Raw genomic sequence first — 27,320 nt, forward strand, 5'->3', positions numbered from 1 at the left:
AAGCAACAAATCTGAAGGCCTGGGCTCCAAGCTTACATTCGGCTCGGTGCTGAGTCTCTTCCTGTCCTACCCCACTCTTTCCCCCCTTCTTACTTGCACACCCTCCTCAGTCTGTGCCTTTCCCTGACAGCAATTCCCCATTTCTCTGCTAGGAAAGTTACAGTCCCAACGAAACATTTTTGCTCTAAGAGCCCTTCGCCAGCCCCGGTGCTTTGAGCAGCAGTGCCTGACAGCACCCACCTGCCGATGCTGCGCAGGGCCATCTCCGTGCTCTCTAAAGAACCACGGAGCTGGAAGCCCAAACTCTTATTCCATTAGAGGACACCGTACCACAGGTACAAACTCACAGCTGTGCTGCTCCCTAACGTTTGGCATTCCCTGAGAACAAACTCTCAGGGGTCCAGGCACTGACTGCTTCCACACCAGTTTCTTCTGCTTCACTTGACCTGACTTGAAATTTTACCAGCTTTGTGGGGTAAGATGAGGTAGCAGTGCCTTGTTTGGCACTCCCCTAACAAACCCAACTGCTTTCAGTGATTTGCTGGCGTTCCACAAGAGCAGTCTGCAGTGCTACCTGTAACAGCAACGCTAAACCTGCATCAGGACATCGGGTTTGGTGGAGACAGAGCAGAGGCGATCATATTTAACCACGTTTGAGGACCACGCAGCCATCCTAATAAAGCGGGTTCGTATCAGAGGTGCTACATCTCTCCACAGCTGCTCTACAGCTTACGGCTCAGCGCAGCTCCTTTGCACACCGCCTTGCGGTGGCAGCTCCTCCTGGACACAGCAATGCCCAGTTACCAAGGGGTGCGTTCCCCACCTCCACGTATTCTCCAGCTCAGGCACAAAGTTGGTTCACGCACGGATTTAACGCACCCGGACACCGCCAGCCCCCGTGTGGTGGTGCAACCCTCCCTGCCGCTGCGGGGAGAGCCGAGAGGGGGAAGGCAGGAGGTAGCCTGGTTCAGGACAGCCTGAAGTGTTATTGCATTGATGGGCCAGGTTCAGAACAGCTCCCAAACCCCACGGTGAGTCGTGCACCGCACCCTGTGCCAGTACAGAAGTGTAAGGTGCACTCTGTGGGACTCAGCAGATGCTCTGCAGGTCACCACAAACAGCCCGGGCTGGGACCGTACGGCCGGTACTCACCTCATCTATGTTTCTGAGCCACTTGCTGATGTTTTCAAAGCTCTTGGCGTTGGTGATGTCGTACACCAGCATGATTCCCATGGCACCTCTGTAGTAGGAGGTGGTGATGGTGTGAAATCGTTCCTGCCCTGCCGTGTCCCTGCAAAGAGAGCGCGTGTCAGAGGCAAGCTCCACAGAAACCAACGGGGTCCGACTCCGAGCGGCAGGGGAGGCAGCAGGGAAGGCCCTCTCCCTCCCAGATGCAGCTGAACCTCCAGAGAACAATAAAAGGAAGCTTCAGTAAGCCACAGAAGCTCAAGGCTTGAAGCTTCTCTTCTGGGTTGTACTTTAAATGAGATTGTTTTAAAAAACACTTTTCAGAAAAAAATAGGGCAGAGGAAAGACGTTGGACTGCTTAACGGGGCTTGCACAGCTTCGTCTTCTGCCTTCTCAGTTACCCAATGAACAGCAAAGCAGAAAGCCACGGCGGGTCTGGTGTCTTACCCCAGTAAATACGGCCGGTATCAAGCCACGGTAGGAGTTTGTTCATTTTAAGCTCTGTATTTTTACTGACAACTCCAAACTTTTGTCCAAAAGAAGCCTTTCTTTCCAAGTCTCTCACCTCAGGGCAGCGTCCCAAAGACTTCTGAGCCCCGGTGGAGAGCAGCGACCGGGAGCAAGAAATGCTCTCACAGCGCTTCGACGGCACTGGGAGCAACGGCACTGGGCCTGAACAACACCGGGCACGGCGCTGTCCCAGCCACTCTCCTTTTACCGACCAGTTCTTCCAAACCAGACCAAAATACAATCTGCAGTCTGCGCGAGGCTCCCAGCAGCTGCGGGCTGCTTGGCGGAGCTGGGGGCAGCGCTACCGGAGAAAATCCCCTCCCGTTTCAGCAGCTGCTGGGCAGCCACCAAGGCAAACATTAACTTTTTCAAAGAACCACAGAACGGTTTGGGTTGGAAGGGACCCCAAAGCCCCCCCAGTTCCTACCCCCTGCCATGGGCAGGATGCCACCCACCAGCCCAGGCTGCCCCCAGCCCCATCCAGCCTGGCCTCGGACACCTCCAGGGATGGGGCACCCACAGCTTCTCTGGGAGACCTGTGCCAGGGCCTCACCGCCCTCTGAGGGCAGAATTTCCTCCTTGTATCTAACGTCAATCTCACCTCTTGTAGTTTAAAGCCATTTGCTGGAACTCAGACTTCAAACTGAGAATAACTCTGTTTTCTGATCAGTTTTATACAGCCTTAACCCGACCTTACAGACTCCTATCCCTGAAATATTACATCAAAGCGAGCAAGAAATAAACCTGAGGTGAACTATAACATTAAGGTGTCCATTTCTGTAAGGAAGACGCCGAAAATGGATCGTGAAAGATCACTGAAGGCACCTCTCTCCCATCTAATTCTGGGATCTTTGCTGGGATGCTCGAGACTTGGCTAAACAAATCTCCTGGGAGGAGATCCCCGAGTCACACCAGGGCAGCTCAGTCCCCTTTCGGCCGTTTCTGAGGCTGCAGCGAGCGCCTGGGTGCAAGGTGGGTGCTGCCGGCCCCAAGCCCAGTGCAGACCCGGCTCACCCACGGCCCCGTCACCAGGCGCTGGCTGGAGCTGCCCTTGATTTGTGTAAGGACACGTCAGATTTCTGGCCACCTACCAGCTGACGGACGGGGAGCCCCCACATGCCACTAAATCAGTGAAGAACAGCTCCTGGGACGCAGGGCCTGCAAAGTGTCGGGTCTCATCGGCTCCGCTGGGCTCGGAGGCGCAGGCTGTGGTCCAGCACTCCCTGAGGCCGGCTGCTCTCATCTCCTGTCTCCTCCTCGCAGGTGACAACAGCGGAAAGAGGGCAAAGAGCAGAGCAGGAGGCCGCGGGGCAGCCCCTGTGCCGAGCAGCTTTGCTCAGGAGCGTTTCGCAGCCCCGCACAGGGCCCCGGCGCTGCAGACTCAGGGGTCCCATGTGGAGACACCTGGTGTTTCACAGCTGGCTTGAACGGTGCTGAATCCCTCAGCTCCTTTCTGTCCCACCTGGAAGTTCCTCCTGACGGCATCCCGAGGCTTCCCTTAACGCGATTTAGGGCCGTCGGTCCTCGGCCAGCTCTGGTTACCCCCGCAGCGTGCATTTCCCTCCTGCCCCAGGTACACAGACACAGCTCCTGCACCGCCCCCGCACCGCCTCACGCCACTCCAAGTTCTTCAGACTTCATTTGCTGGCCAAAGGTCTGAAACACCCCGGCCTCACCCGCGTGTAACCGGGGAGCAGAAGCCAGGACAGTAATCCAGCGCCGCACAGAAGCTTCCAGAAGGCTTCAGCATGCCTGTTCCTGCACCCCGCTGCACTCCCCCGTGGTTGAGCAGGTTCTGACCTCTGGGGAAGCGGCCGCACACCGAACTTCAGAACTTGGCCTCTCCTGCATTGACGGGGCTTTTTCCAGGGACATTCCTCCAGCGGCTCAGGAGCGGTACGGGCGATGAGCCAGCCCTCTCTTACACCTTGCACCTTCATCTCGTCCTGCTTTAATACAACGACCGCCCCCTCTCTTCCTTCATCGAACCCGCTAAAGAAAACGCTGCCTAGCAGGAAACTCGGGACGGGCTGCTGCACAAATCTCCAGAGAATTCCCACTCACACACCGATTATTTGCTCTCCTCGCGTGCTGGGCATTGCCTTGGTAGCGCCTCCGCCCCATCCAGGCCTCTGTGGCTTGCTTTTACCAGGCCGGGCAATGTCCGAGGAGCCTCACCAAAACCACCAGGACCGATGGCATCGGCAGTCTCTCCCCGGCTGACAAGGCCAGCAAGCACCCCACGAAGGTCGCAGATTGGTTTTTACGCAGTTTGGCTTTGGCAGTGCTCAGCTGTTACTCACTGCTTGTCAAGCCCTACACACCTACAACACTCGCTTCGCTCACTCCTACAGGAATTTTTTCTGGCAATTGAAGCCAAGCTAACGGGTGAAAAGCAAGCTGGGGAGGGAAAACGCGAAGAACCTGGGATTTTTTTCTTCTTCTGATTATATTTCAGCACCATCTCTGCCCTTTCCCCTCCTTAATGGATCTCTCCATTCATTATTCAAAGATAACTCTTAATGGCTGTGAGATTAGAGGCCTGACCGAGGCAAGCAGAGGAAGTGAGCTTTGGTTCTCGAACCGCCCAGGATGGACGAACCCGCCCTGAGTAAATGGCACGACGCAACCTGACCGCGCGCCTTGCTCGCTGCCCTGGGTTCCCTTCTGGTGCTCGTGCCTCGAGGATGTAAAACACGCTCTGAAAGGCTGGGCGTGCATTAAAGCCTCGGTGGAGGCAAAGCATCTGTGGAAGCCAGCTAGCTCTCCGAGCTGGAAGAGATGTAGACAAGGATCGTGGAGACAGCCAAAGAAAATGAGGCCGTGCTGCGCAGGAGGGACCAGGGAACCGGGTACAAAGAAGGCTGTCCTGGGGGATCGGGGAAAGAAGCACAAGGAAAGGGAAAAATCTATTCAAATGAGTCTCATGCCAACACTGAAGTATGCACAGACTGTACCGTATTACAAGTCTAACCGAGAGAGAGGAATTTCTGGGACAGCTTTCCAGCTGACCTAGCAGAGACTGAGGGAGCCTTAACACGTACTACGGTTTGTTTACCAAGGGTTCACGCGGATGCAGCAACGAGAGATTGGATCTGATGATCTGTGAAGATCCCTCTCATCGGCACAGCTTGAAATCGTGGTCTTCAACGTAGCAAGCCAAGCCATTTCCCACAGGATAACCCTAAGAAGTTTATTCTGTCCCACTGTTTCTTGCGGTGCTTTGTAAACCACTGCATCAACAATCCGTACCGCCGGCATCAGGCACGCTCTGAAAGCCTCAGCAACTGGGTCAAAGGCTTTCCTTCACAAAGGAGCAGCTGTAAGACACCTCGTTACTGGAGATTTGGGGGTTTCTCAAGTAATATTCAGCCAGAAGATACAAAGATCTGTAATTAGTGAAGAATCTGGTTGTTTTACAGGGAGTCAGACAGATGCCGAAATACGCTCTTCCACCTTGAGCTACGCACATGGTGAATGGCCTCAAAAGCTGTGAGCAGCAGGAGTTAACCTTTGGATGTTCCTAGGGAAATGGCAAGAATTAATGACACTGATCGTGCGCTAGCTCGTGGGGCTGTCTGCAGCTCTGGCTGGCCACCACTGTCCTTGTTCCATGCAAATTCCTGTGTCTAATAGGGAATTTCCACACGGAACTATTTCGGTTCGCTCTGCTGGTGCACGTTTCCTTCACTTGAGAGGTGTCCCAAGCTGGGCGGTTATTTTTTGCAACAAGCTCGTCCCTGAACAAAACACAATTCTGGAGAAGCTTCCCCAGCCGTAAGTGTGTTCCCAGGGAAGATGCACGGATGGAAAAAGATATTCATGCTCTAAACAATTAAGAGCTGCACATGAAGAAAATAAGGCTGCTTCTAAAATTGGGAACCCGACAAAATACTGTAGGAAAGCCCACTGGTAGACAAGTTTTGTGTCAAGACCGGAGGGATCTGAGCAGCCTCTACCGAAATACTGCGTTGTGTCTGGAACCCCATCCCTCCAGCATTCCACACCGCCAGCATCAGCGTGTTTGGGCTGCTGCTTTTTGAGTTCACTCTCCCAATATCTCCCAATTTTCTCAGAGTATTCTTGCGTAACCAGAAGGAGGGCTCCTGGGCAAAATTCTGCCACAGCAAAACAGGGTACATCGTGATCCGCTCATTTGTCAAGTCCTGTTCTGAAATACCTGGTGGATCTGGGTTTTTTCCCTTCCACGTTCTCCTTTCTCCACCTCCTCCCTGTTATGCTGAACAGGATCCTCTCCGAGTCTCCTGCTCCCGCTGGTGAATTTCCAGCGGCTTTGATTTCCACCGCCCTTGACCTTCAGGAGCCCTCCCTTCTCTTCAGCGTCTATCCCTTCGGATTTGTGGGTGACAACAGCGTTTCCTTCCAGCCTTCACTTCCTTCATCTCACCAGGACGAAGGATGCAGATCTGACCTGTGTGTTCCTACAGGCACACGGGTGCCGCACCTGGCCAAGCCAGAGGCCTGGCAGCACCCAGTCCTCTGGGGATCACGGAACTCCGGAGCCAGGGATCGCGTTTGTGCAGGTAACAGTCGAAAGGAAGCCGTTCCTTCGTCAATTCCCTTGTGAACACGGGCGCGCCTGCGGCTACCACGCCACCTTGTGATGAGCTTCCCTTCCCCTCGGGCGTTTTGCCACCTCCCAGCCCTACCCTAGCAGCAACGCTTCTGTACTGGGAAAGGCCCTAAGTTAGCGCGGTCCCAGCCAACCCTTTCCAGCACACCTAGAATTTTTAAGCTGTGCTTTGGTCACTCCTCTCACAGCCCAAACACTCCTATTTTTCCCCAGTTCTTAGAACAGCTCTAACACCCCCCCGTCACCCCACTTGCCTCTTTCTAAAGGCATGCTGACCAAAACCGTACCTCTGTTAGGCTGTGACGCCTCCGTCCCTGCCCACTGGAAGCTACCTCACCCACGGCGTCAGGAAAACCACCTTTCAAGTGCCGAGAAGTTCAGTGAATTACAGCACACCTCAGCTCTGCACTTCCCATGTCAAAGCAGCTCTGCCTGGGGCCTGCAGGACGTGGTATTGCATTCCTTAGGTTTCAGCTCTGCTACTCCGTTCCTCAAAAGCGTTTTCTCTCTGCAACAATAACACCATCTTTTCCTAGAGCGGCACTCCCTCTTATTTTGTCACCTTTGCTTTCCCTCCCTTCTCTGTACCACGATAACTACTGAGAACATGAACATTGGAAGACGTTTATCAGCGTCGCACCTTCCAGGCCGCACCCAGCTCTGCTCCCACCCTGCCTTAGGCCCACGGCTGGTGGCTTTCCACACGGCGCCGTGTCACGGACCACGAGAGCCTAACCGAGAGGATCCTGGATTCTTCCATCATGTGCCACCACGCAGAATTTGCCAAACCTCAGCTGCTCCTGTTGCACCTGCACTGCATCAGCTCATTCCTTTGGAAGGCCAGTCCCGAGAGCCCTGTCCCCTCCCGTCCCAGCCCCGAGAGCCCTGTCCCCTCCTCCCTGCTCGCAGCCCAAGCTCTCCCCCAGGCCTGCCCAGCCGAACCACGGCCACCCGGAGGCTCCCAGCACACAGACATATCCCCACGTGCTCCCCAGGCCCACCACCTCCCGCCTCCCCCCGTCCCAGCCTCCCCATTTCAAGGCTGTTTTGCAACAAAGACGTTTTCATTTGGAGCAACGCGAATACGCTTTAATCCTGGCCTGATCCTTACTGACCAGCAACCTCCCTTTTAATAGCAGCGAGCTATCACGTTACTTGTCACCTCTGGCAAGGTTTAGCTCGGCTTGACCTTGCTATTCCTGCTTTGCTCCTGTGTGTGGATCTCAGAGGTCAAGGCATGACTGAGATCCTGCTCGTTTTCCGCACCCGAGACGAGGCCGGCAGCTAGCCCGCCTCGTGGGAAAAGGCACGGAGCTGCATCAGAAACTGCCATTTTTATCTGCGTGCTGCAAAACTCGTTGCCCACTGAGCCTGCAGCTCTACCCAAGGAGTACATGAAGCCAGCATTAGTCACTTGCACTCCAAAGCGTCCAGGATTTTGGAGACACTGCAGGGCAGTAAAACACAACGGCCCAGCCTCGCAGGCAGGCAGGGAACAGCGCAAGGAAGTTTGAATACACGGCTGATGAAGGACTGCATGCATCAGTGAGACAGGTCGATAGAGTGACTCTGAACGGAGGCACAGCTTATTTCTGTTGTTTCCTGCATGGGAGAAGAACCACTCCTCTCACCTCTGTACACACCAAACACCGCAGCCAGGCACTCCATCGCTCCTGCTGATGCAGGATCCTTGTTCTGTTCGCTCTCCCAGCGATGGCTCATTAAACACGGAGCTTGGCAAACATCGGGCAGCTTCACGTAAGGAAGCCCTTCAAGCCTGGGAAGCAGCTGACACGTCCTAAGCTAAGGTACAAAGCGCTGTCCCCATCGGCATGCTGCAAACAGCTCGGTACCACTGTTCCGAGAAACCCCCCGAGGTAGCGGTCTGAATAAGCACCCTTAGGAATAACGATGATGAAAATAGGAGTAATAAGAAATATAGGAGGCCAAACCTGCCTTTGGTTCCCAAGACGTTTAAGAGTAAAACGGGTGGTCAGCAGGCAAGAGAACAGCATCACAGAAGGCTGGAATCAGAGCTGGTGGCACCTCGCAGAGCCACGGCTGGGCTCACAGCTGGCTGGGCCGACGGCACCAAAACCAGCAGCAGGTCCATGAAGACGAGAAACGGGGCAGAGGGACGCACAAGCACACAAGAGTTTTCAGGGAGGGGGAGAAGTGAGTACTGAAGCAGCAGTTCCTCCTCCTCTAAGCTCTGAGGATGGCCAATGCTGCGTTAGTCGTGCCTGACGCAGAAGCACGTCTGCAACGTAACACAGACTGAAGACCTACAGGTGCCGAGCGTCTCTCCTCCTGCCCTTAACTGAAGCCGACTGCTTCCTTTCTGTGGTCGGTTCCCCACCTTCCGATGAGCTTAGTGAAGCACGGATGTGTCCCAGGGAAGTTCCACCTATGGCTCAAAGACAAGTTTTGGTTTTGGTTCAGCTGCGTGAGCTCCTGTGCGCTCACCTCAGGTACAAAAGCACGACCGCGCTCTGGGCACAGGGAAAGCTCTGGGTGCAGCCTCAGGTTCACGTGGGAAACGTCTGCACCCCCTGCAAACCACGGCGGCGGGAGCGAGGTGTCATTCTGCAGGCGTTACACAACGACGAGTGCAGGGCGAGTTTAAGGACAGGAAGCGGTGGTTAAATATAGCCGCGCTGCACAAAGCCTCCTCACCGAAACGCGCGGCTGTTCCAGCCACACTCGCATCGGGCACAGCTCCTCGTGAAGGCACGGCTGGGCTGCGGTGTCTCGGACAGAGCCCAGATGCTGGCTTTGGTTGATGCCGTTTTGGAACCGTAAGTGCATGCTACAGGAGCTTTGTTTTCTGCTTTCCAAGTTTCATTTCAAATGTGCGATTTTAAACCAGCAGGAACGAGAAGCACGCCTCCGGAGGTTCAGACGACAGCCTCCCATCTTTGTGCACTGAAAGGCTGCAATTTCACAGAACTTGGCTCAGCCAAAGCCCTCTTTTCCTTTCTCTAAGCCACGAAAACCCCCGGGGCTCAGAGCTTCCTTACAGTTTGTTTCTGCCTGCACACACGTTCCCCATCCCTGGTATTCTGCATTTTCTGTCTTCACGTTTCTTATCGACCCCACCCAGCGCCGAGGTTAAGGCTGCCTTTACGTCATTCCAACGTCTGGCTCTACCCACAGCACAGCCGAGGAGCTCACGGCCCCTAGGTGCTGTGGGAAGAAGGAAGGCTCGGTAATTGTTACAAGTGCTTTGGTCTGGGTTGAAAATCTGAATGCAGTCTAACGAGCTGCTCTCAGAGCGAGAGACGCCCAGCACGTCGATCGCTGACGCTCTATTACAGCCGAATGCCTTCAGCTAATGCTCTCAGTCCCTTCCTTTGCGCTGCTCTGCTCTCAGTTCCCGGCTGATCTCCACCCACCTTCCTGCAGACGTCTCCACCTCAACCGCTGCCCCTGTGGGGCCGGTTACCCTCTGGGGCTCCCTGATGGAGCGTTCCAGCGCAGAGCGGCTCCGCCATCCACGTGCCTCTTATCGACCCGCTGCGCAGCTCCTGCAGCAAAATCAACTTGGGGAACTCTGTCCCGTGCAGGATACAAAGCAAAGTAACCCAGCTGCCTGATTTCTTGCAGGACTGGGGTACGAGAAACAGCTCAGAAGGTGCCACAAGACAGATCCCAGGTAGCCGGACCGTTGTCCTTCCCGATGAACAGCCCTGCAGCGACTGCTCAGCCAGAGGAAGAGCAGAGCCAGAGCGCCGAGAGCTCCGCACCTACAGGCACCCTCACCATCAGGCAGGACAAGATCTTTTATTAGTGGGGGACAAAAGGAGCCAGTTCTGGACTCGGTGCAGCTGGAGAACACCTCAGCAATGCACATACTCGGCTGAAGAGGGAGTTTTAACAAAAACCCAGGCTAGGAGCAGCCATTAGCTTCCTGGCCTGACTTGGCACAGGGCTATTAAAATGGGAAAACAGAAAATCACCAGCTGGACGGGCACAACGACCTAAAGGAAAGCAAGTTTTGCTTCGCGTTAGACTTCCCTACAGGACAGCAGCCACAGTTTCGGCCAGCTGAGAAACGCTGGTTTACTGGGGAAAACTATCAACTAAGTGCCGAGTGACTGCACTGCCTTGCTGACGCAGAGGAAGGCTGCCAGTCCATTGGAAGTCCAAGGTTTGAGGCATCTCCTCATTTAAGGCTTCCAGATTTAAACACTTCCCACTAAATCACAGACTGCGAGGACCCTGACTGGCCGGCAGCCTGCCCAGCAGAGCAGCCCGTAGCGGTGACTGAGTGCGACACACTCTTCCCCATTTCCTGAACAAAGGTTAGGAGAGCTTTACCTCTCCTGGAAACACTCAGCACCAACACCGTTACGTTCCCGAACGTAACCTCCAAAACCGTAAAGTCTTCCCACAAAGACCTGCAGAAGGAGGCCGCCAGCAGGATGCCACCGCGCAGCTTCTTGGGCCGGTTACTCACCAGATCTGCAGCTTGATCTTCTTTCCTTGTAATTCAACAGTTTTGATCTTGAAGTCTATCCCTAAAACAAACAGACAAATACAACATTGGTATTTATTTACTAAAGAAGCAATTCCACATCAGCTCAGAACGGCTCCAGACACAAGAAAAGCTGTTTTCTCCTGCTGGCCCACCAGGTGAAGGCAGGGTGCCCGCGAAGCTGGACGCAGGCACGTGCCCTGCAACGCCCCCAGGCCCCAAGGGTGGCCCCAAGCGGCCAAGGGACACCGCCAGGTAACGCTTCTAAGGCCATCTGGTTTGCAAAAGCTTTTACCTTTCTTGCTCATTTCTAAGAAAAATGACAATTTTTTGCAAGTTTGAGAACTTGCTAAAGAAGGAGGTCTGGGAGTGTGAGTTTTAAAATCCTAGAACAGCCAGCTGCCTTCCTGCTTTTTAAGATTTTCCCCCAAGCAATTAAGCTGCAATATTTTGTGTGTGCTGCAAAGTGACAAGAAATATTGAGAAGATTTTTCCCCCTTTTCCCCGTGCTACCACTTCAGCAACCGCCTCGGGAAAGGCTGGCTTTTTCCTGAGGTCCCCCTTTCTGTTAATCCCAGTCGAGCAACCTACCTGTGGGAGCATCGCCAGCCACAAACCCCAGGGCTCGCCGCCCGCTCAGCACAGCTCGGAGCCGTCAGCACTGCAGCAGGTTCGGGGGCTGGCTGGGGAGGGCACTAAGGGTTCCCGTCCTGAGAAGACTCAGGAGGGGAGAAACCACCACACCAACAAGGGGCCGCTGCTGAGATCGGTCCCGAAGCCGCTATTTGGGAATTTCGTTACTAATTCTGGTGTCACGAATTGTCTGCTGCCCACAAGAGCGAGAGGCACCGGGGAGAGAACCATCAGAATAAGCAAGCAACAACCCCGGGGACAGAATAAAAGCGGGGTGGCTGTCAGCACTGCAACTGTAGCGTTACAGGCCTGGGGGCCAATTATTTCTTCTGTGAGCAGAGCTGTTTCTGCACAACAAAGAGGACAGGCGGAGGGCCAACGGGCGAGCATCTTCCTTTCACGGAGTAACCAGGAACCCACGCAACATTTGAGAATATTGCCAAGAACCAAGCTGCAATATTTGCTGGGACACGCAAATACAGCCTTGTGTGCACCTGCTGTGAAATCCAGGACCGGGAAACACCCACACTGCTGGGCAAGGTGCTGGTGAGAGCTCACGTTTGTACAGTTTGCACGCTTGCAACGCGTGCGAACCGATGGCTCCCCCAGAGCGATGCAGCACCAGGCAGGCCAGGTCCAGGACCCGCAGCTCCTGCGCGGCAGAAGGACACAGCTCCCCGCTGCAGGGACGCCGCTGCGCAGTGCTTCCCGGCAGGAGCTGTTCACCGGCTCTAGGACGTCAGCCTGGGGCCCGCACACTTTGGGGTATGTGTGCCACTTCCCTCCCGTTAGCCAGGCAGCACTCACGCTAAGCTGAAGCAGGACGGCTGCTGTCATACCTACCTGGCTGGGGAAACAAGCCCACTGCAGGACCACAAGCACTGTTCAGCCCGAGTTTTACCATCCCCACGCGGTACCCGCGGTGCGGTGCGGCGCTCCACAGCAACGCTACCGGCAGTACCCACCCAACGCCCAGGGCATTTGCCAAAGATGGTAAATAAAAGTATTTTACGCAGCGACACCTGCTCCCAGGTCCTGCCCAGATAAAGCAGGATGTTTGACAGCCACTGGGTGCATGCGCGAAGATAAAGCGAGCTGCTGACCTACCCAGACACGTCAACTCTCCTCCGCACCGAGGGATTCAGCTAGCTCCAGCACGTGGGGATAAAACAGACCTGGAATTCCAGGTCAGAGGCAGCTCCCACTGCAATTACAAGGCACTACCGGTTCAGCCTTCGAAGCAGGAGAGATGCTATCAGAGAGGACTGCCCGCCTCCAGCTGCCTTCCCGGTGGCTTTGGCAGACTGGAAGAACTGGCCATCGGGTCGGCGTGGCCGCGGTGCTCGCCCCAGGCCCCCCCAGCGAAGCGCCCGGCTCCCTGGTGCTGCAGGAACAGAGGCTTCGGAGAAAGCTGGGGACGGAGCTGCCAGGAACACTCGAGTGCAGGAGAGTTTAAGATGGTAACAGGCAGAAAAATTGAATGGCGAGTTACTGTCACGGGAGGGTAACGGCAGACCTCCTGAATTACAGATGAGCATGAAATGAGTTCCTCACCAGCTGTTGGTGAGATATTCATCGCGTTCAGCAGGGCAAGCTGGAACCCACAGAAAGACCTGGACGCACCCAGCCAGCCCGCTGTGCCTTCACGCCGCCACCTTTCCAAACAAAAACCTGGAATTTGGTTGTGTTTCAGTACAGCTCACGGGGTTCAGCAAGGGAGGCTGCTCGCGGGGAGGTCATCTGGGCTCTCGGGCTCGCTCCTAGGCACCCACCAAAGGTCTGGTGAAGACAGAGCTGTTTCCTCATCATTTCTGAGCATCCATTGCCCTCAGATTTAACGTTAACGAGGCCTTGTGGCAGCAGGACCGAGGATGTTAAATTCACAATCACTGCACCCAGTTCTGTATCACTTCACACCTCCCCGGGCCCCTGCAGAGATCCCTCTCCCGTCGCTAAATCACAATCCGATTACTCTTGAAAAGGGAAGGGCAGAACGCCACCGGCACGAGAGGGAAGGGGAAAGTTATTTTGCAGTCCAGAGCGGCAGATGACGAGCCGGCCCTCTGCAGCCGGCGGGGGCTCTGCGGGCATTCTCCTGAACAAAGCCACCATTGAGCCGGGGAGGCCGGGCAGCAGGAAGCGCAGTGATGCTGCGGCACCGGGATGCTGGCGGTGAACCTGCAGGGCAAGCGCCGTCAGCTTCCCATCATAAGCACCCTCAGTTCTGGGCTGCTTTGTATTTCATTGCAGCATTGGACTCCCAGCTCTAACAGCATCGCGTAACTGCAACTGGAAAAAGCAAAGCAAGCGCGTTCCGCTTCATGCTCGGTGCGTGCAAGCCGCCCACCTTTGTGCTCCCAGGCTCTGGCACCAAGTGTTTTTCCTGCTTGAACTCCAGCCACATCCACACTTTCCGATAAAGACCGGATGGCCTCTTGCGCTTGCATCCTTTTCCAGCCGGCAGCAAGGCTGCAGCTCCCAGCCCCTTCCCCGGGGGCTCAGGGGTGCACCAGAACCCACCCCAGACATCCAGAGCAAGGGGAGCTCTGCCAAGAGCCTTTCCAGCTGCGGAAGGACACACACCTTACCTTCACTGCCAGCATTTCAGGCATCCCAGCACAAGCAGAGTGACCACGCAGAAAGGCACCGACCTGCTACGCCTCCAACACTTGAATGCATGAAGGAAGGAGGAAGCGCGGCCCTGCAGCCCTAAAACGGTCTTATTTAAATAGCAAAAAAGCAGTGAAAGGCAGCTCAAGCAGGAAAAGACAGCAGCGACGACGCCTGCAAGTTCTTAAAGTTACAAAATCGGCTCTGGGACCTTTGCAGAGCTTGGCCTGGCTCTTTCACACGGACGTTTGTCTGGCTCCAAAGCCAGACACTCCTTTGTCGAGCTGGTTAACGTCCACAGCGTAACACAAGCAACACGCGGTTCCTCCGGCATCCCGGCGAGTAGCCGCCCAAGTACGGCTGGGGACTATGAACTCGGAGGTCAAGCTACGCCTTGCACGCGAGCCTTGGTACTTCAGAATGCTATTTAAGATTACGCAGACATCGGCGTTCGTTGGCATCCTCCAGGCCGAATACAAGACAGCTTCCGATGCAGACAGACCTCCTTCCAAAGGAAGCCCAGCGCAGGCATGTCGGACAAGATGCAGGAGTTCTGCTTTTAACTCTACTCTTGGGGATCTCGGTTGCTGCCCAGGTCTTTGGGAAGCGTTACTCAGAGCGCTCTGCCTCCGCGGGATGAGCACCCAGCATCCCCAGCCACACACCGCACGGCCAGCGCTGTTTCTCAGAGGCGTTACCTGGACAAGTGTCTGAAATCCCCACCTTCCTGCACAGCTCTGCCACAGAGCGGCGGCAGTGCCCCAGCACCGGGATCTGGGACAACGCTTCACGGCCGGTGCTGAAACCGGAGCTCTGGGCGCAAGGTTCAGGTACCGAAGGGGCTCGGAGAACAGCAGCACGCACCGCGCCAAGGATCACTGCGTGCCCAGGGACGGCACCCGGCTGCAGCTCAGCACACACCCGTGTCAGGGCACGCAAAATCTCTTGTAAAGAGCTTCATCTCCAAAGACTTACTTAAAAATACTATTTTTAAATGCTTCTTAGTAAAGCTTGAATTGAACTCTGCTTTGATACAAAGCAGAACAAGCGCCCGTCACGCAGTGCCCCGGTGAGATCTGCGTCTTTTTAACCGAGTAGGTGGGAACCCTTCGCAGGTCCGCACGCTGATCATGACTCAGACCGTGCTGGAAGAGAAACCCAAGGTGTTCACAGCCTCATCCCTTGGCAAAAGCTCCAGCGAAAGCAAAGTTTTATCATCGGAGCAAAATTCAGCTGACTAGGTAAGCAGCAGGCAGCTCTGGGCCAGCTGGGACAAGCCTCAGCCTCACGGCGAGGCCTCCTGGAGCACAGATCTGCCACCTCGGGCAGAAAGCACGGCACTCAGCTACCGAGGAGAGAAAGCTCTCGTCATCAGTCCCTAAGCAGAGCTGGAACCCACGTCCTCCTCCCCTGCTGCTCACAGCCTGCGTGGACTTCTCTATCTAGCAGGTAAATCTCTTCAGCTCTCGATTCTTGGCAAAGTTTTCTTTCCCAGGAGATAATGGAACAGTCAAAGGATTCGCTGGGCAACGTCTCGAGCTCCGGCTCACTCCAAGTCCGAATGAGATCACCGGGGACAACGCAGAAACCTGAACGTGGGATGACTTGGAGGATGACTCGGTTGCTTCTGGGCGATATTGAGAACCTGCAGGCCCACATAAGGGACGTGTGCTTTAGGTCACACCAAGTTTGTCTAGCGAGACATTTATTGAGGAAGGCAGCACGGCCACAACAGAAAACCAGTGAGCGAGCCAACGAGTGACCGAGCCGACGCCATGGGAAGGGAAGCGGCACCTCGGAGCCCGGTGACGTGCACGCACGTGGTGCTCTGAGCCTAGACTGAGCAGCAAGACCAATTTTGCTCACAGCTTTGTAGGAAGGCGTACAAAGAGCTGTCGTGGCAGCTCCAAGCCTCTTGGTCTTCCGGTGCTGCAGCTGCCCTCCTGCCCAGCTTTCCAAGGGATTTAACCTCAGGAGCGAACAAGGCAGCAGCGGAGCGCGTGAGGCTCGCTGCCTCTTCCAAGGGAAAGCGAGCTTCAGAGTGAGCTTCATTCCGCAGCTCCCACCTCGTTTTGGAGAGGTGAGAACTAAGGTCACTCGATAAACACGTTGCTAAAGACACAATCTGCAGAGAGCCCTTAGTGTCCTGGCCCCACCGAGCTCTGCTGTCTCCCTCGAGGAGCGCTGCAGGGTCATGGATCACCCACCGCAGGACACACCAATAGGTCAGGCAGCCCTCGGGGGCTGGAGGCCTCGGGACAGGGCTGTCTTGACGTGGTTTGCTTCAGGAGAAAGGAACGAGGCACCTCTGGGTTCATGTGGCGCTGGCCCAGGCCGTGCTCCCCGCCTGCGGGTGGGGGAGCCGGGGAAGGATCCAAGGAAGGGGCTGCATGGCAGAAGAACAGCTCCACGCAGACAAAAGCCCAGGTCAGTACAGCTCCAAGCACGATCCCAGTTCCTCCCCTTGAAAAGACCGGTGCAAGTTACAGCTCGATTCAAATTTGACGCCTCCATTTCAATAACAACAGCTACACCACCGAGACTAACGCGTGGAGGGAGCCGCGCTCTCTGGCAGAATTCCTCTCCACCTCCCACTAAAACCCGCAAGCGCACCAAGCACTGCGGCAGCTCCGAAAGGACACAGCCAGCAGGAGGCACCTCCATACAAGCAGGGTAGCGACACGTGTAGAAACTGATTGGTATTTCACAGCACTGCTCTGGACTGCTTGCAACAGCCATCAAGGTGTGTCTGACCCCAAGGGACCACGGGGATGTCCCATCCCTGAGCATGTCCTGCTCAGCAATAGAAGCTGGGGGGCAGGAGGAGGAAGGACGGGATGTAGGGATGACGGCGTTCTCCCACACAGCCCCTACGTGTGCCGAGCCCTGCCCATCGACAGGGAGCAGGGAACGAGCTCCTTGGTTTGCTCTTCTTGCACTCCGGGCTGTTGTTGGCCCGGCGAGCTGGCCTTACCTCAGCCCTTTGACCTTCCCCGTTGTGTCCCCCCAGCCCACCTCGGGGGGCAGCGAGGGGCTGGGGGTGCTGAGCTGCCTGCGGGTTAAACCACAACACCGCGCTCTTGTCCTGCTCACAACGTCATTTTAGTTTCTCTGCAAAAAAGGAGAATTTTAAGCCTTAATACAGCAAGCAGCTCACTGTGCACTCAGAGCAACGCAGCCAGAGGCGGATGGAGCACGGAGCGGGCCACCGCAGGTCTCTTTGCAGCTCAACACCTGGGGTGCAGCAGTCTGGTTTCTGCTGTTAGCCCACGGTAACTCCAAACAAACGGCTGCAAATCAAAATAAGCTATAAATAACTTGGCGTACCCACCGCACACACGCCGTGAGCACAGAAGCACTCGATAACTGAACCTTAACCATTGCCAGCCCCGCACCGTGTGCCAGCACAAATCCTGGAAAGGTTTGGGCTTTGAGGTCGCTTCCAGCCCAACTAATTCCAGCCCCCTGCCCCCAGCCCCGGGCAGCGCCAGGGCTGGGCCACCCCCAGCTCCTGGGGCAGTTTGTGCGGCAGTGACACAAGATCACTGAATCCATCGGTTCCGCCTGCCCCGCACTAAGGCTTTGTGGCGCATGGCATGCAAACCAGAAGAGCAGCAAGGACTCACTCGTCCTGCTCTGCAAGCTTTCAAGCCACGACAACTTAGCACTTAACCCGGAGTCACATCGGAACAAAGAAACACGCTCCTATACGGAATCTCCAGAAACGTACGCCTGGCTAACTGCAGGACCCTTAGAAAGCTCCACACCACCGGGGCACAGGAAGAGACCCAGGGCAGCAGCGTTCTGTTTGAGAGCCGAGTTCTCATCAAGCTGGACACGCGAGAATGGTAACCAGAGGAACCATCTTAATGGTTTACACCGTGATTTAATCAGTCTGATTCCACCGGCCACAAACGATGACGAGGTTATTTTTACGCTGCTTTGCCCCTCCTTCCCCATACATCCAGTCACTGCTGCCAGTCTTCCCGTCCTCGGATCTGTAGCTGGGGGGTTTCCCCGTTCAGGAAGGACCTCCCCACGTGCTGAGAGCCGCCCGGTCATTAAGCAAGGAGCTGCTCGCGTAACCCACACGTGCCTTGCCTTGGTTCCCTCGGCTCCCTCGTGCCAGGGAGCATTCGCTCCTTTGCCATGGGGTGCCCAGCCTCAACCCACACCGCCTCGACGTCACGCAGAGCAAGCTCTTCTTGGTGAGATTTGAAACAGGCACAAACTTGGAGGGGAGCAGCTGTACCTGCAGCCGCTAAGGACCCACAGGAAACCTTGGCTTTGTCTCTGCACATGAGGGACCCCCAGAACTGCTATTTCTGTAGAGCAGCTATCAAGGGAAGCAGTTATGACCAGACATCTTGCTCGCTGTGCATCTTACACCTCCCACTTAGAGCTGCTCCTTCGTCTCAAAATCCAAACGATGCACTTACCTTTAACGTTTAGAACCAGATCTGCTGAATTAGAGATCCTTAAAAAAGCCAAAGAAGTAAAAGTTTGCCTCCCTTCTCAATAGGCTGGTGAAGTCCAACAGGACCCAAAACTCCGGCAGGAGTTGAGCTGGATGCCAGGTTTCCAGAAATCTCCCTCGAGGCAGATTTCCAGTCCCTCCAGATCATTCCCACAGCTCTTTCCCGAATCTTCATTTTTTCAGGATGCTTCTGTACCACCTTTATAGACTCTTTTCAGCCCAACGCTCGCTGTCGCTGCATCGATACGTTACCCCTGCAGGAACGTACCCGTAAGGGAGGCAGCAGGCCATCGGCAGTACTGCTGCCGGCTCATCCCTCCCAATTATTAATTCTTAACGAAGCAGATGACAATCCTGTGAGGCAGCAACTCCAGCCTGACCTACATTCCTGCAGTGCAGGTGCCTGCCCTCGCTGCGCTTCCAGAGGCAGTCTCACATTACAAGTAACTGAACTCAGGGGTGCTGGATTTATGCAAATCATCGCCACCTTCTGATAAGGGGGACGCAGCTGAATACTCATCTGGGTGACGAACCCACCCCGATGGCTTTTTATCATCCCCCCAGACCACAGAAGGCCACTGTGATCCGGCCTGACCCCTTATCTGCAGAAGGCCACATTCTTTGAATTCAGCCACGTCTTCGCAGTTTTCAGGAAGAGGCGATCTCCGCTCTGCTGCGGCTTCGCCAGAGCTTTCCCAGCAGACTGCCCCACGGTGCGGCCACAGCCCGGAGAGAAGCAGCAAAGTTCAGGTTTACGAGGTCCAGAACGACACTTTCCTAACCCGAAATTCTTTTTGAAGTGCCCCCGCTTCCCCTCAAAGCGGCAGACAAGCTGCAAGCACGCAAGCTTCCTTTGTGCCCCAGTCGGTTTCAAGGCAGAGAATTAAATCTAGGTCAAGGCGACAGCCTTCCAGTGCACCAGAACACTCTCTTCCCTCCCAGCCTCACTTGAAACCTCCTCAAAGATCAGAGATTTGTATGAAAAGCACGGGCTGACATCTGCATCTTCACTCTGGAGAAAGCCACCCCAGAAGTCAGCGTCACTACCAGAAACTCTTCAAGAGCTCTTGAGGGCAACGTTCAAGTGAGCAACATCGAATAGCCAGGGACGGAGGCAGAGGTGTTGTGAATTGTTCCTTCTCTCTATGCTGTTTTTTAAATACAGGCTGTACTTCAAAAACTGGCAACTGTCCACACGTTTAGGGCTCAGAAGGCTCCAAGGAAGCAAGAGGCGTTAAGAACTCTGGGATTCCAGGAGGCTGCTTCTCTTGCGGCGGCACCGGACCCATCACGACGAGAAGTGCCCTTCACCCCGTACCTGGGAACAAAGCACCAGCCCACGCAAGCCGCGGGTCAGCCAGGCAGCGTTACCGCTCGGCTCACAGTCGAGGCCCCATCCCCTGCATCTGCCCGGGAGGTGTTCTGAAACATCCCTGCCGCGCTCAGCAGCGAAAGGGAGGGTGACTTCGGGAACTCCACACGTCTCCGCTCCCTTACCGCGGTCGCTGCACGCACCTCGGTGCTGACCTGCAAACCACAGGCGAGTAACGAAGCTTACTTGCCAAGATCCCTACAAAACACAGCATTCCCGTGAAGTTAGGACGATGGCAGCTCCAAGGGAGGAGCTAAGATAGACGAGCCTAAAGCACCCGCCAGAGGTGCCTCGCTGCAGGTCTGTGGGGAGCGGCACCTTAACGAAGCAAGGCCGCATCTACAGGAGCTCACAACCAGCCCGTTCCCAGCGCTGAGAGGTGTGATGGGTGGTGTAAGCAGACAGAGACAGCTCAGGAGGTCCACAGCAGCAGCAGCAGCTTCTCCATCCCCGGCAAAGCGACCTGGGGTGAGCGCTCAGCTGCTGCAGCCCTACCCAGCACCGCCCCGCAGCGCCTCCGGAGCACGAAGCGTCGGGCACGGCCACGTCTAACAGCAAGCCGGGGGACGGCGAGGTTCATGGGGCCACCACTGTGCCACCAAGGCTCAGCTGGTTGCAATTCTGATCTCACGGGTCTGAGCCCAGAGCCCGGGCAAGGTTCAGGAGATAACCGGGACAAGGGGCGTTTCCTGAAGGGGATGCAGACAGCAGGGCCCAGGCATTACAGAATCATCGAGGTTGGAAGAGACCTCCAAGATCACCCAGTCCAACCTCTGACCTAACACTAACGAGTCCTCCACTAAACCGTAGCACTAAGAAGTGGCAGCTGTTGCCAGCACTTGAAATCCGGCCCATTTAACCTGTAAGCATCACTCCAGTTCATAACTTGTAAGCATCTCCACTTTACCTGCTCAAAGCACAACAGCCACCAATTTCGGGTGCAGCAAGCCTCCCTTACGCTCACACCCAGCACACCGAGATCCCAGAGAAGAGTTCAGCCTCACCCTGGTGCCACAGAAGATGGGGACCGAGGCCATTTTCAAGGCAGGAGCGGTTATGAAGCCTTCTCAGCCCCTCCTCCCCCACTCATTTATAAGAATTAATTCAATTTTTGTCTAACGGGGTCCAACCGCACGCAGCCTCTGACCCTCGGTGCTGGTCCTCGGTGGGGCGCGCGGTGCAGGAGGAGTTGAGGGGGGCACAGAAAGCAGGCAGCTCAGCCAGGCAGGGTCCCACGGGCCAGCCGTTCACTTCGGCATTTTCCTCCTGGGGACGGAGTTCCAAGAAGTCACGTGGAAGCACAGTTCAAACGCCCATGGAAAAAAATCTCTGCTCAGAAAGAAAACTAGAGCTTCCTGTTGACACCACCTACACTGCCGCTTAGGTCCGTAAACCCCGACCAGTTTCAGTTTCAACAAAGGCCGTTACTTCTTCCAGAAGAAAGAAACTTTCTCATTTGGTTATTCCAGAGGCTCAACCTTACACAAGGCTCCCACAAGCAAAACAAAAGAAAATGAACAAAGGAGCTGTTTCAGGGATGTTTTATGCATACCAAGAGACAAGGGAGACAAGAAGGTTTTTATTCGCAAGGTAGTAAGGCACAAAAGGCAAAGCTCTAGCGAGAACTGAACTTCAGAGCTGTTCCCGTGCAGCAATAACCTCCGCTGCGTGTCGCTTAATTCCAGGTCTGCGGGCTGATCGCCCCCGCAGGACGCAGCAGCCACGGGGAATTCTGTCCTAAACCACCAGGCATCGCGCTAGCGATGCTCAAGTTCGACTGCATCTGATGAAATCCCTTTTCCTGGGCGCCTTTGCCTACTTACGCCGTATTCGTCAGCTCGAAAATAAGCACGGCACTCGCATCTGCCTTCACGCACGCTGCTATTTGTGAAGCAGGGAATTTGTCACTACTTGCCGTAGCAGTAATTCTGTCCTCAAGTCACACAGAAATAACACTCAGTCAACACCTACCCCGGCTACTTTCTGCTCAGCAGCTTGAGGAGAAGGCTAGCGCAAAAAGAAGGCGACAGATCCATTCTGTCTGCCTGAGCAGCAGCGCCGGCTGTGCCAGAGCAACGTGCACGGGTCTTGGAGGTCAGTGGAAGATTCAGCCCTGGATGAGACACAAATACCTCGAAGCTCTCCGCAGCTCCTGCAGCTCTGACTCTCTGCTACGACGAAGCTAAGACCGGTTACTCTTTGTTTGGGGGATTAAAGCTCCGTACCGCTAACCTCACGGAGGAGAGGCCATCGCTGCTGTTTCCAGCCCAGGCACGGTGCTGGGACGCGTGCCTCCAGGTGACCCTGCCCACCGCTTCTCATCGGCTCGGCCGCGCCAGCAGCTGAAGGCACCGAACACCGAAGCAAGGCACAGGACTGCGCGACCGCCTCCAGCTTCCAGCAGAACTGCGGCATCAGAAATGCCTCCATCATCTCCAAACAGGTCTGGGAGCCTGTCTGCATGCCACAGCCATCACCGGTACGAGACCCGAGCCCGCGACGCTCCCCGTGCTTCACAGGATGGCCAAGTTTTCAGAAGCGTGTTTCTGATGGCCAGGCAGTTCCCGCATTTGAAGCTTTGTATATTTATCGGGTGGATCACTCTGGGAAGCTGCCTTCGCCAGCTCACCAAACACGTGCTTTTAAGTGACACATTGCTGGAAAAGCAGGCTTCTTTCCCTAAAAGTAGCGAATGCTGCCGCTGTTCATGACCACACCTCGCCTGCAGCTACCTGCAGCAGCCAGCACAGGGTTTCCCTGCTGGCAGCCCGAGGCAGCGCCGCCAGGAGCAGCAGCCCTGCCCACCAGGGCTGGCGACGGGCTGCGACCCAGGCCTCTCTGCCAGGGGCTTTCAGTACAGAGCTGCTGGGTAAGGACACGCCTGTGATTTCCTACGGGACTCCAGGGAACGGCATTGTGTTCGCTGTTAAATATAGCGTGTGCAAACTGCAGCTTCGCTGCTTGCTCGACACGGGTACAGCTCGGTGTGAACGTGCCTGAAGCAGCCAAGGCGTGATTTGGGATGCTCTCCGTTACCGAATACCAGCACGCACATTTACTCCAATAGCCAGGTTTCAGGAAAAGCTTTAATTTATGAACATTTCAGCAAGAATCAGAAGCCTTCACAGAGGCGAAGCAGTGCAGATTTTTATCTCTGGTTTAAACCATTTCCTAGGAATCTGAGGCCACTTGCACGCTGTGAGCAGCTGCTGACACCACCTCGCTCACCCCACGGAGACCGAGTTCTACACCAGCAGACGTTTCCACCCCAACCTCTTCAAGTTCTCCAGTGAGCACAAAGATGAGCAGCAAGGTCCCCAGGCTATTTAGCAAGAAAGAAGGAAAAAGCAGAGTAAAAACGCCCACTGCTGCGATGCTGCCCAGAAGCATCACGTTTGTCAGGAAGCTTTTATCGCCTTCAGTAATTACTGACCCTGCTACACTCAGATTGAAATCATGGAAAGAGCCCGAGACACAGGGATCGCGTACCTTTGAGGAGGGTGGAAGGAACTGGAGGAATGCCACCAGCACCGCCTAGAATCACAAGTTACCCCAACACCGCGGCCTCTCTCTCCCAAGGCAGCACCGGAGGCCACGAGACTCGCTCAGATGCTTCCAGCTCGCTGCACGCTGCAACAAGGCCGGTTACACCTCGTCTGCAGGAGGAAAAGAGCCTCAAGCCAGCAGCGTGCAGACTCTCAGCCCCAGTGAAAGGGCGCCGTGTGCCAGCCCACGACAGGAGACGTGAGCTCACAGGACAGCTCCAGATTCCCGCTTTCCACTCCCATGGAGTAAATCCCTTACCTGCAGGGAGCCAGCGGAGGCCGCACCGTCAGCTGTCCTGTCCCAGCACGGGGCTGCTGCAGCTCCCGACAGTGCCCATCACCACCGAGGTGACAACAGCGCTGAAGGCCCCCCAGAAGCTAGGGGAGGAGCACTTGAAGTGGCTCAGAGCAAGGCCTCCCTACCTTCATCTGTCATCTCTTCCACCTCCTAAGCTTTGCCAGGAGCTCTTCACAAAGCTGGGGCCGTTTTCTACTCCCCGGCGACCAAAAGGAGCTCTTCAGACCCCCAAGGGGAATCTCTGCAGACCACAGCGCTCCTGATCGCAGCCAGCAGCAGCTCAGATGCTGAGTTCAGCCCCCACCGGGTCCCGTCCTGGCAGCCAGGACTGACGGCCACAGGCAGGGAGCACGGAGCGAGCGAGTGCACGGCATCAAGCAGAGACGCCTCGGGGCGCTCAGCATCCCTCCTGCAGGGATCTTCCTTACCCCGAGGGCAGCAGTCCCCTTGGCTCTCTGCACTTCTTGCCCAGCCGCAGAACGACGCTGCCGTGTCCGCTGCTTGTCGCCCCAGCGCCCAAACTGGGGGCTGCGTCCTCCTGGCCGGCTCAAGGCGAGCGGCTCACCAGGGCAGGCCACACACCCTGTGCCACACGGCCACCAGCGGCCACCTCACGCTGCCACGAGGGGACTTCCTGAGACGCCTCTGTGCAAGCCTCCGGCGTTTCTGCCCAGCAGCCCCGCTCACCAAACCAGGGACGGGAAGCGCAGACGTTCCACAGAACTCACACCCGGGCCGCGCTGTGCCACGCACGCCAGCGGCACGCAGCGAGCCCATGAGCTAGCAGCGCTGCCTCTGGTTCTGCCAGAAACTCCAGCAGTTTTTTAAAAAAATGCGTTTTGTTGTTTACTGGCGAGATCAAAGAGTTCGGCTGAGATGCAAGCACTTCACAGCACGCCTAGCGAAACGAAGCGGTGGTGGGACTCACCGAGCCACCAGTTACAGCTGGACTGACGCCGCGCTGCTGAGCTTCCCCTGAAATACGGAGGCGTATGTGCTGCCACGTTCAGGGGGCTGGGGCTTCTGATCCTGCACGAGCCCCGGCAGCCAGCCCGTGCTGACAGCCCAGCCTCCAACGAGCCGGTCGTGCTGTCAGAAGCCCACTTCAGAAAGGGGAGAGGGTAAGATGCAGGCTGCGGCAGGCGTTGGGAGCACAGGAAACTGAGGCTGCTACCCAGGGAACTGGTGGCGCCTCACTGCTGCTGCCAGCACGTTCAGCTTTTTCTCACTCGTGGAAGTTCAGACATTTGTTACAGAGCTGCAACGGTTCAAGTGCAGCGAAGTCAGTCAGCCACAGGGACGTCAGCTGCCACGGGGTTCTGCGGGGAGGAAGAACCAGGAGCGTGGTGACATCAGGAGGGCGGGAGGCAGGGAGAGGACACCAGGAACTCGTGTGTCCAGGTGCCTCAAGTCAATAACCGAACATCTGGAGTAAGGTGAATCGTCTGCACCTGAGAAGACGGACGCGCTGGTGGGACCAGGTGAAGCCAAACCCTCCTCAGATGCAGGGGCAGCTTCTGGTTCAAGACCAGGTACGTGCTGCTGAGGGCACGTCGCCCGAACGGAACAGAAACAAGTCTGATGAATCCTCGTGAAACCAAGGGGCAAGGACCTCACCCTGACCTCAGGCAGAGGAACAGCGCCGCCCAGCCGGGCGGTCACACCTCCTGAGGGCTCCGAAGCTCAGCTCCGGGGCCGAGGCCCACTCGGGGAGGTGCCGATCGCAGCTCTGTCAGGCTTCACACTGAAGAACTCCCGCCACAGCACGCCACCCGTCTCACGTCACCTGAAGAGCTGTTACCAGCACATCCCTGTTCCAATGAATCTTGGGCGGATCTGGAGAGCTGGCCGGCAGTCTGAACACGCACGACGCCAGCCTGGGCAGCATGCTCGAGGAGGAGGCTGTACGAGTAGAGATGTCTCCGCAGGCATTCCGTCCGCAGCAGCAGCCAAGCGAGCAGGCCCCTCTTGGAGCGTGAAGTCACGCTGAGGAAGTGCAAGACACAGACGGGCATTTCTCCACCCACCAGCACAGAACAGTCCCGGTCCCAGGGGGAAAAAGCCTCAAGTTGGTTTAACTCCAGCAAGGAACGAAAACACGCAGAGACTTCAACTTCAACCCACACAAGACTTCTGGTTACGCCCACACGGAGCAGAAAACCCCACGCGGCTACGCTGCCCTGAAGCACTGGAGGCGCCGTGCAGCAGCTCCGGTCCCTCTGCAGTCCCCCCAGCACCGGGCAGGAATTCCCCCAGCGCCGGGGCCTGAGGGGCCCCTTGTGCACAGCGGTGTTCCTGAGGCACCCTGCGTTACGCAGACCCAACGCTTCCATGTGTCATCGGGTCCCTCAGCCCAAGGGCCGCAGGGCGCTGCTGCCGAGGGGGTGCGTGCGAGCCCAAAAACACCGATAGTAACCCCAAGGACAGACAAGAGGAGGCGTTTTCTCATCTGCGGGATAAAGACGGGAGTAACGCTTTCTTCTGAGAAGAGGCAGATCGAGAAGCCAAGAGGAAGGCGCCCCCCTGCCCTCCGGTTGTGCCCATCAGCGAGCCAGGCGCCACAGAACAGCCCTTGGTTTGTAAGTCAGAACGGCTGAGGTGGGGACACTGGAGATCACCCGGCCCAAATGACAAGCACCTGCACCCCCGCCTACTTGCTCCTGAGCGAGTTTCCTTCCAATTTCATCCGGCATTTCACTCGGTCTTGTAGTGCCCAAGAGCAGACCCTAGGCTATGCCGACAGCCTGAACTGGAAACACGCTGTGACCCTACAAGACGTGACCGGCTCCAGTCACCCCGTGCCTCCGAGTGCTGAAGGGACCGGCCAGCCTGGACACAGTGCGGCCCCACCTGGAGCAGCAGCCCCCACACGCGCCCCTTCCCAGCCCTCCCCCGTCCCCTGGCACTCCGCACACCCAGGAAGCGGCTGCCTGCAGGCAAGCACAAGCAGCTGTTGGCGCAGGGACAGGCGGACGGAGGAGCAGCAGGGCCGCGTGCAGTCAGCGAGGAGCCGCGCAGCGTTCCCAGCCTTCGCCCAGGGGCAGCAGCACAGGAAAGCGGCGGGCACAGCTGAGGGCTTCCGTTTTATACCAGGGGTCGGGAAGGGCAAAGGGGACGTGCTGGCACTGCCGCCACAGGCCATCAATCACACAACAGCTGCCATCAAATCAATTTGCACAAGTAACCTCTCGGTGTGACTTCCACCCCCCGGCGTCCCCACGGCCCCGGTTCCCCCAGCACGCCTCTGCGTGGCGAAGTTACGCAGCCGGGGGCACGAGGCACACGGCAGCAAAGCCGCTGGTTGTTGTCTGTGGCCCTGGATGAGGAAGCGAGCTGCCTCACATCCCAGCTGGAGCCCCCCAGCTCTGCAGCCCTCCTGTGGGCACCCAGGAGGCGCACCCTACAGTCGGTGTGCAGCAGCCCCAACACATCCACTGCCGTTTCGTGCTTCCACGCTGAGCCCAGCCACCTCCTGCCCTCCAAGGCCTCCCACGGCAGCACGCTTCACCCTTCACTTACAGGTGCAGAAACCGTTTGCATCTCTGGCTGCCTGGTGACTTCTCCACCCCAGGCCATGGAAGTGACTGGGGAGGAGCTTGGGGCGTGGGGGTGCTCG

The 27,320-nt window shown here is 56.4% G+C and overlaps 1 protein-coding gene and 1 long non-coding RNA gene across 2 annotated transcripts in view; both read right to left on the reverse strand.

The window, feature by feature from the left end:
* RAB10 (RAB10, member RAS oncogene family) overlaps positions 1-27,320 on the reverse strand; it is a 39,044-nt gene that overhangs the window by 7,669 nt on the left and 4,055 nt on the right. Inside the window, exons 2-3 of the mRNA XM_035320029.1 lie at positions 10,752-10,812; positions 1,153-1,291 (exon numbers count right to left, since the gene is read on the reverse strand). Of these exons, the coding sequence (XP_035175920.1) occupies positions 1,153-1,291; positions 10,752-10,812 (200 nt within the window). The remainder of the gene's footprint in view (positions 1-1,152; positions 1,292-10,751; positions 10,813-27,320) is intronic.
* On the reverse strand, positions 22,930-23,198 carry LOC118163447. The gene is made up of 2 exons (XR_004749059.1): positions 23,090-23,198; positions 22,930-22,981 (listed from the first exon to the last, which is right to left on the reverse strand). It is a non-coding gene; the product is annotated as an uncharacterized LOC118163447 (long non-coding RNA).

Source organism: Oxyura jamaicensis, chromosome 3 (assembly GCF_011077185.1).
Source record: "Oxyura jamaicensis isolate SHBP4307 breed ruddy duck chromosome 3, BPBGC_Ojam_1.0, whole genome shotgun sequence".
NCBI lineage: Eukaryota > Metazoa > Chordata > Aves > Anseriformes > Anatidae > Oxyura > Oxyura jamaicensis.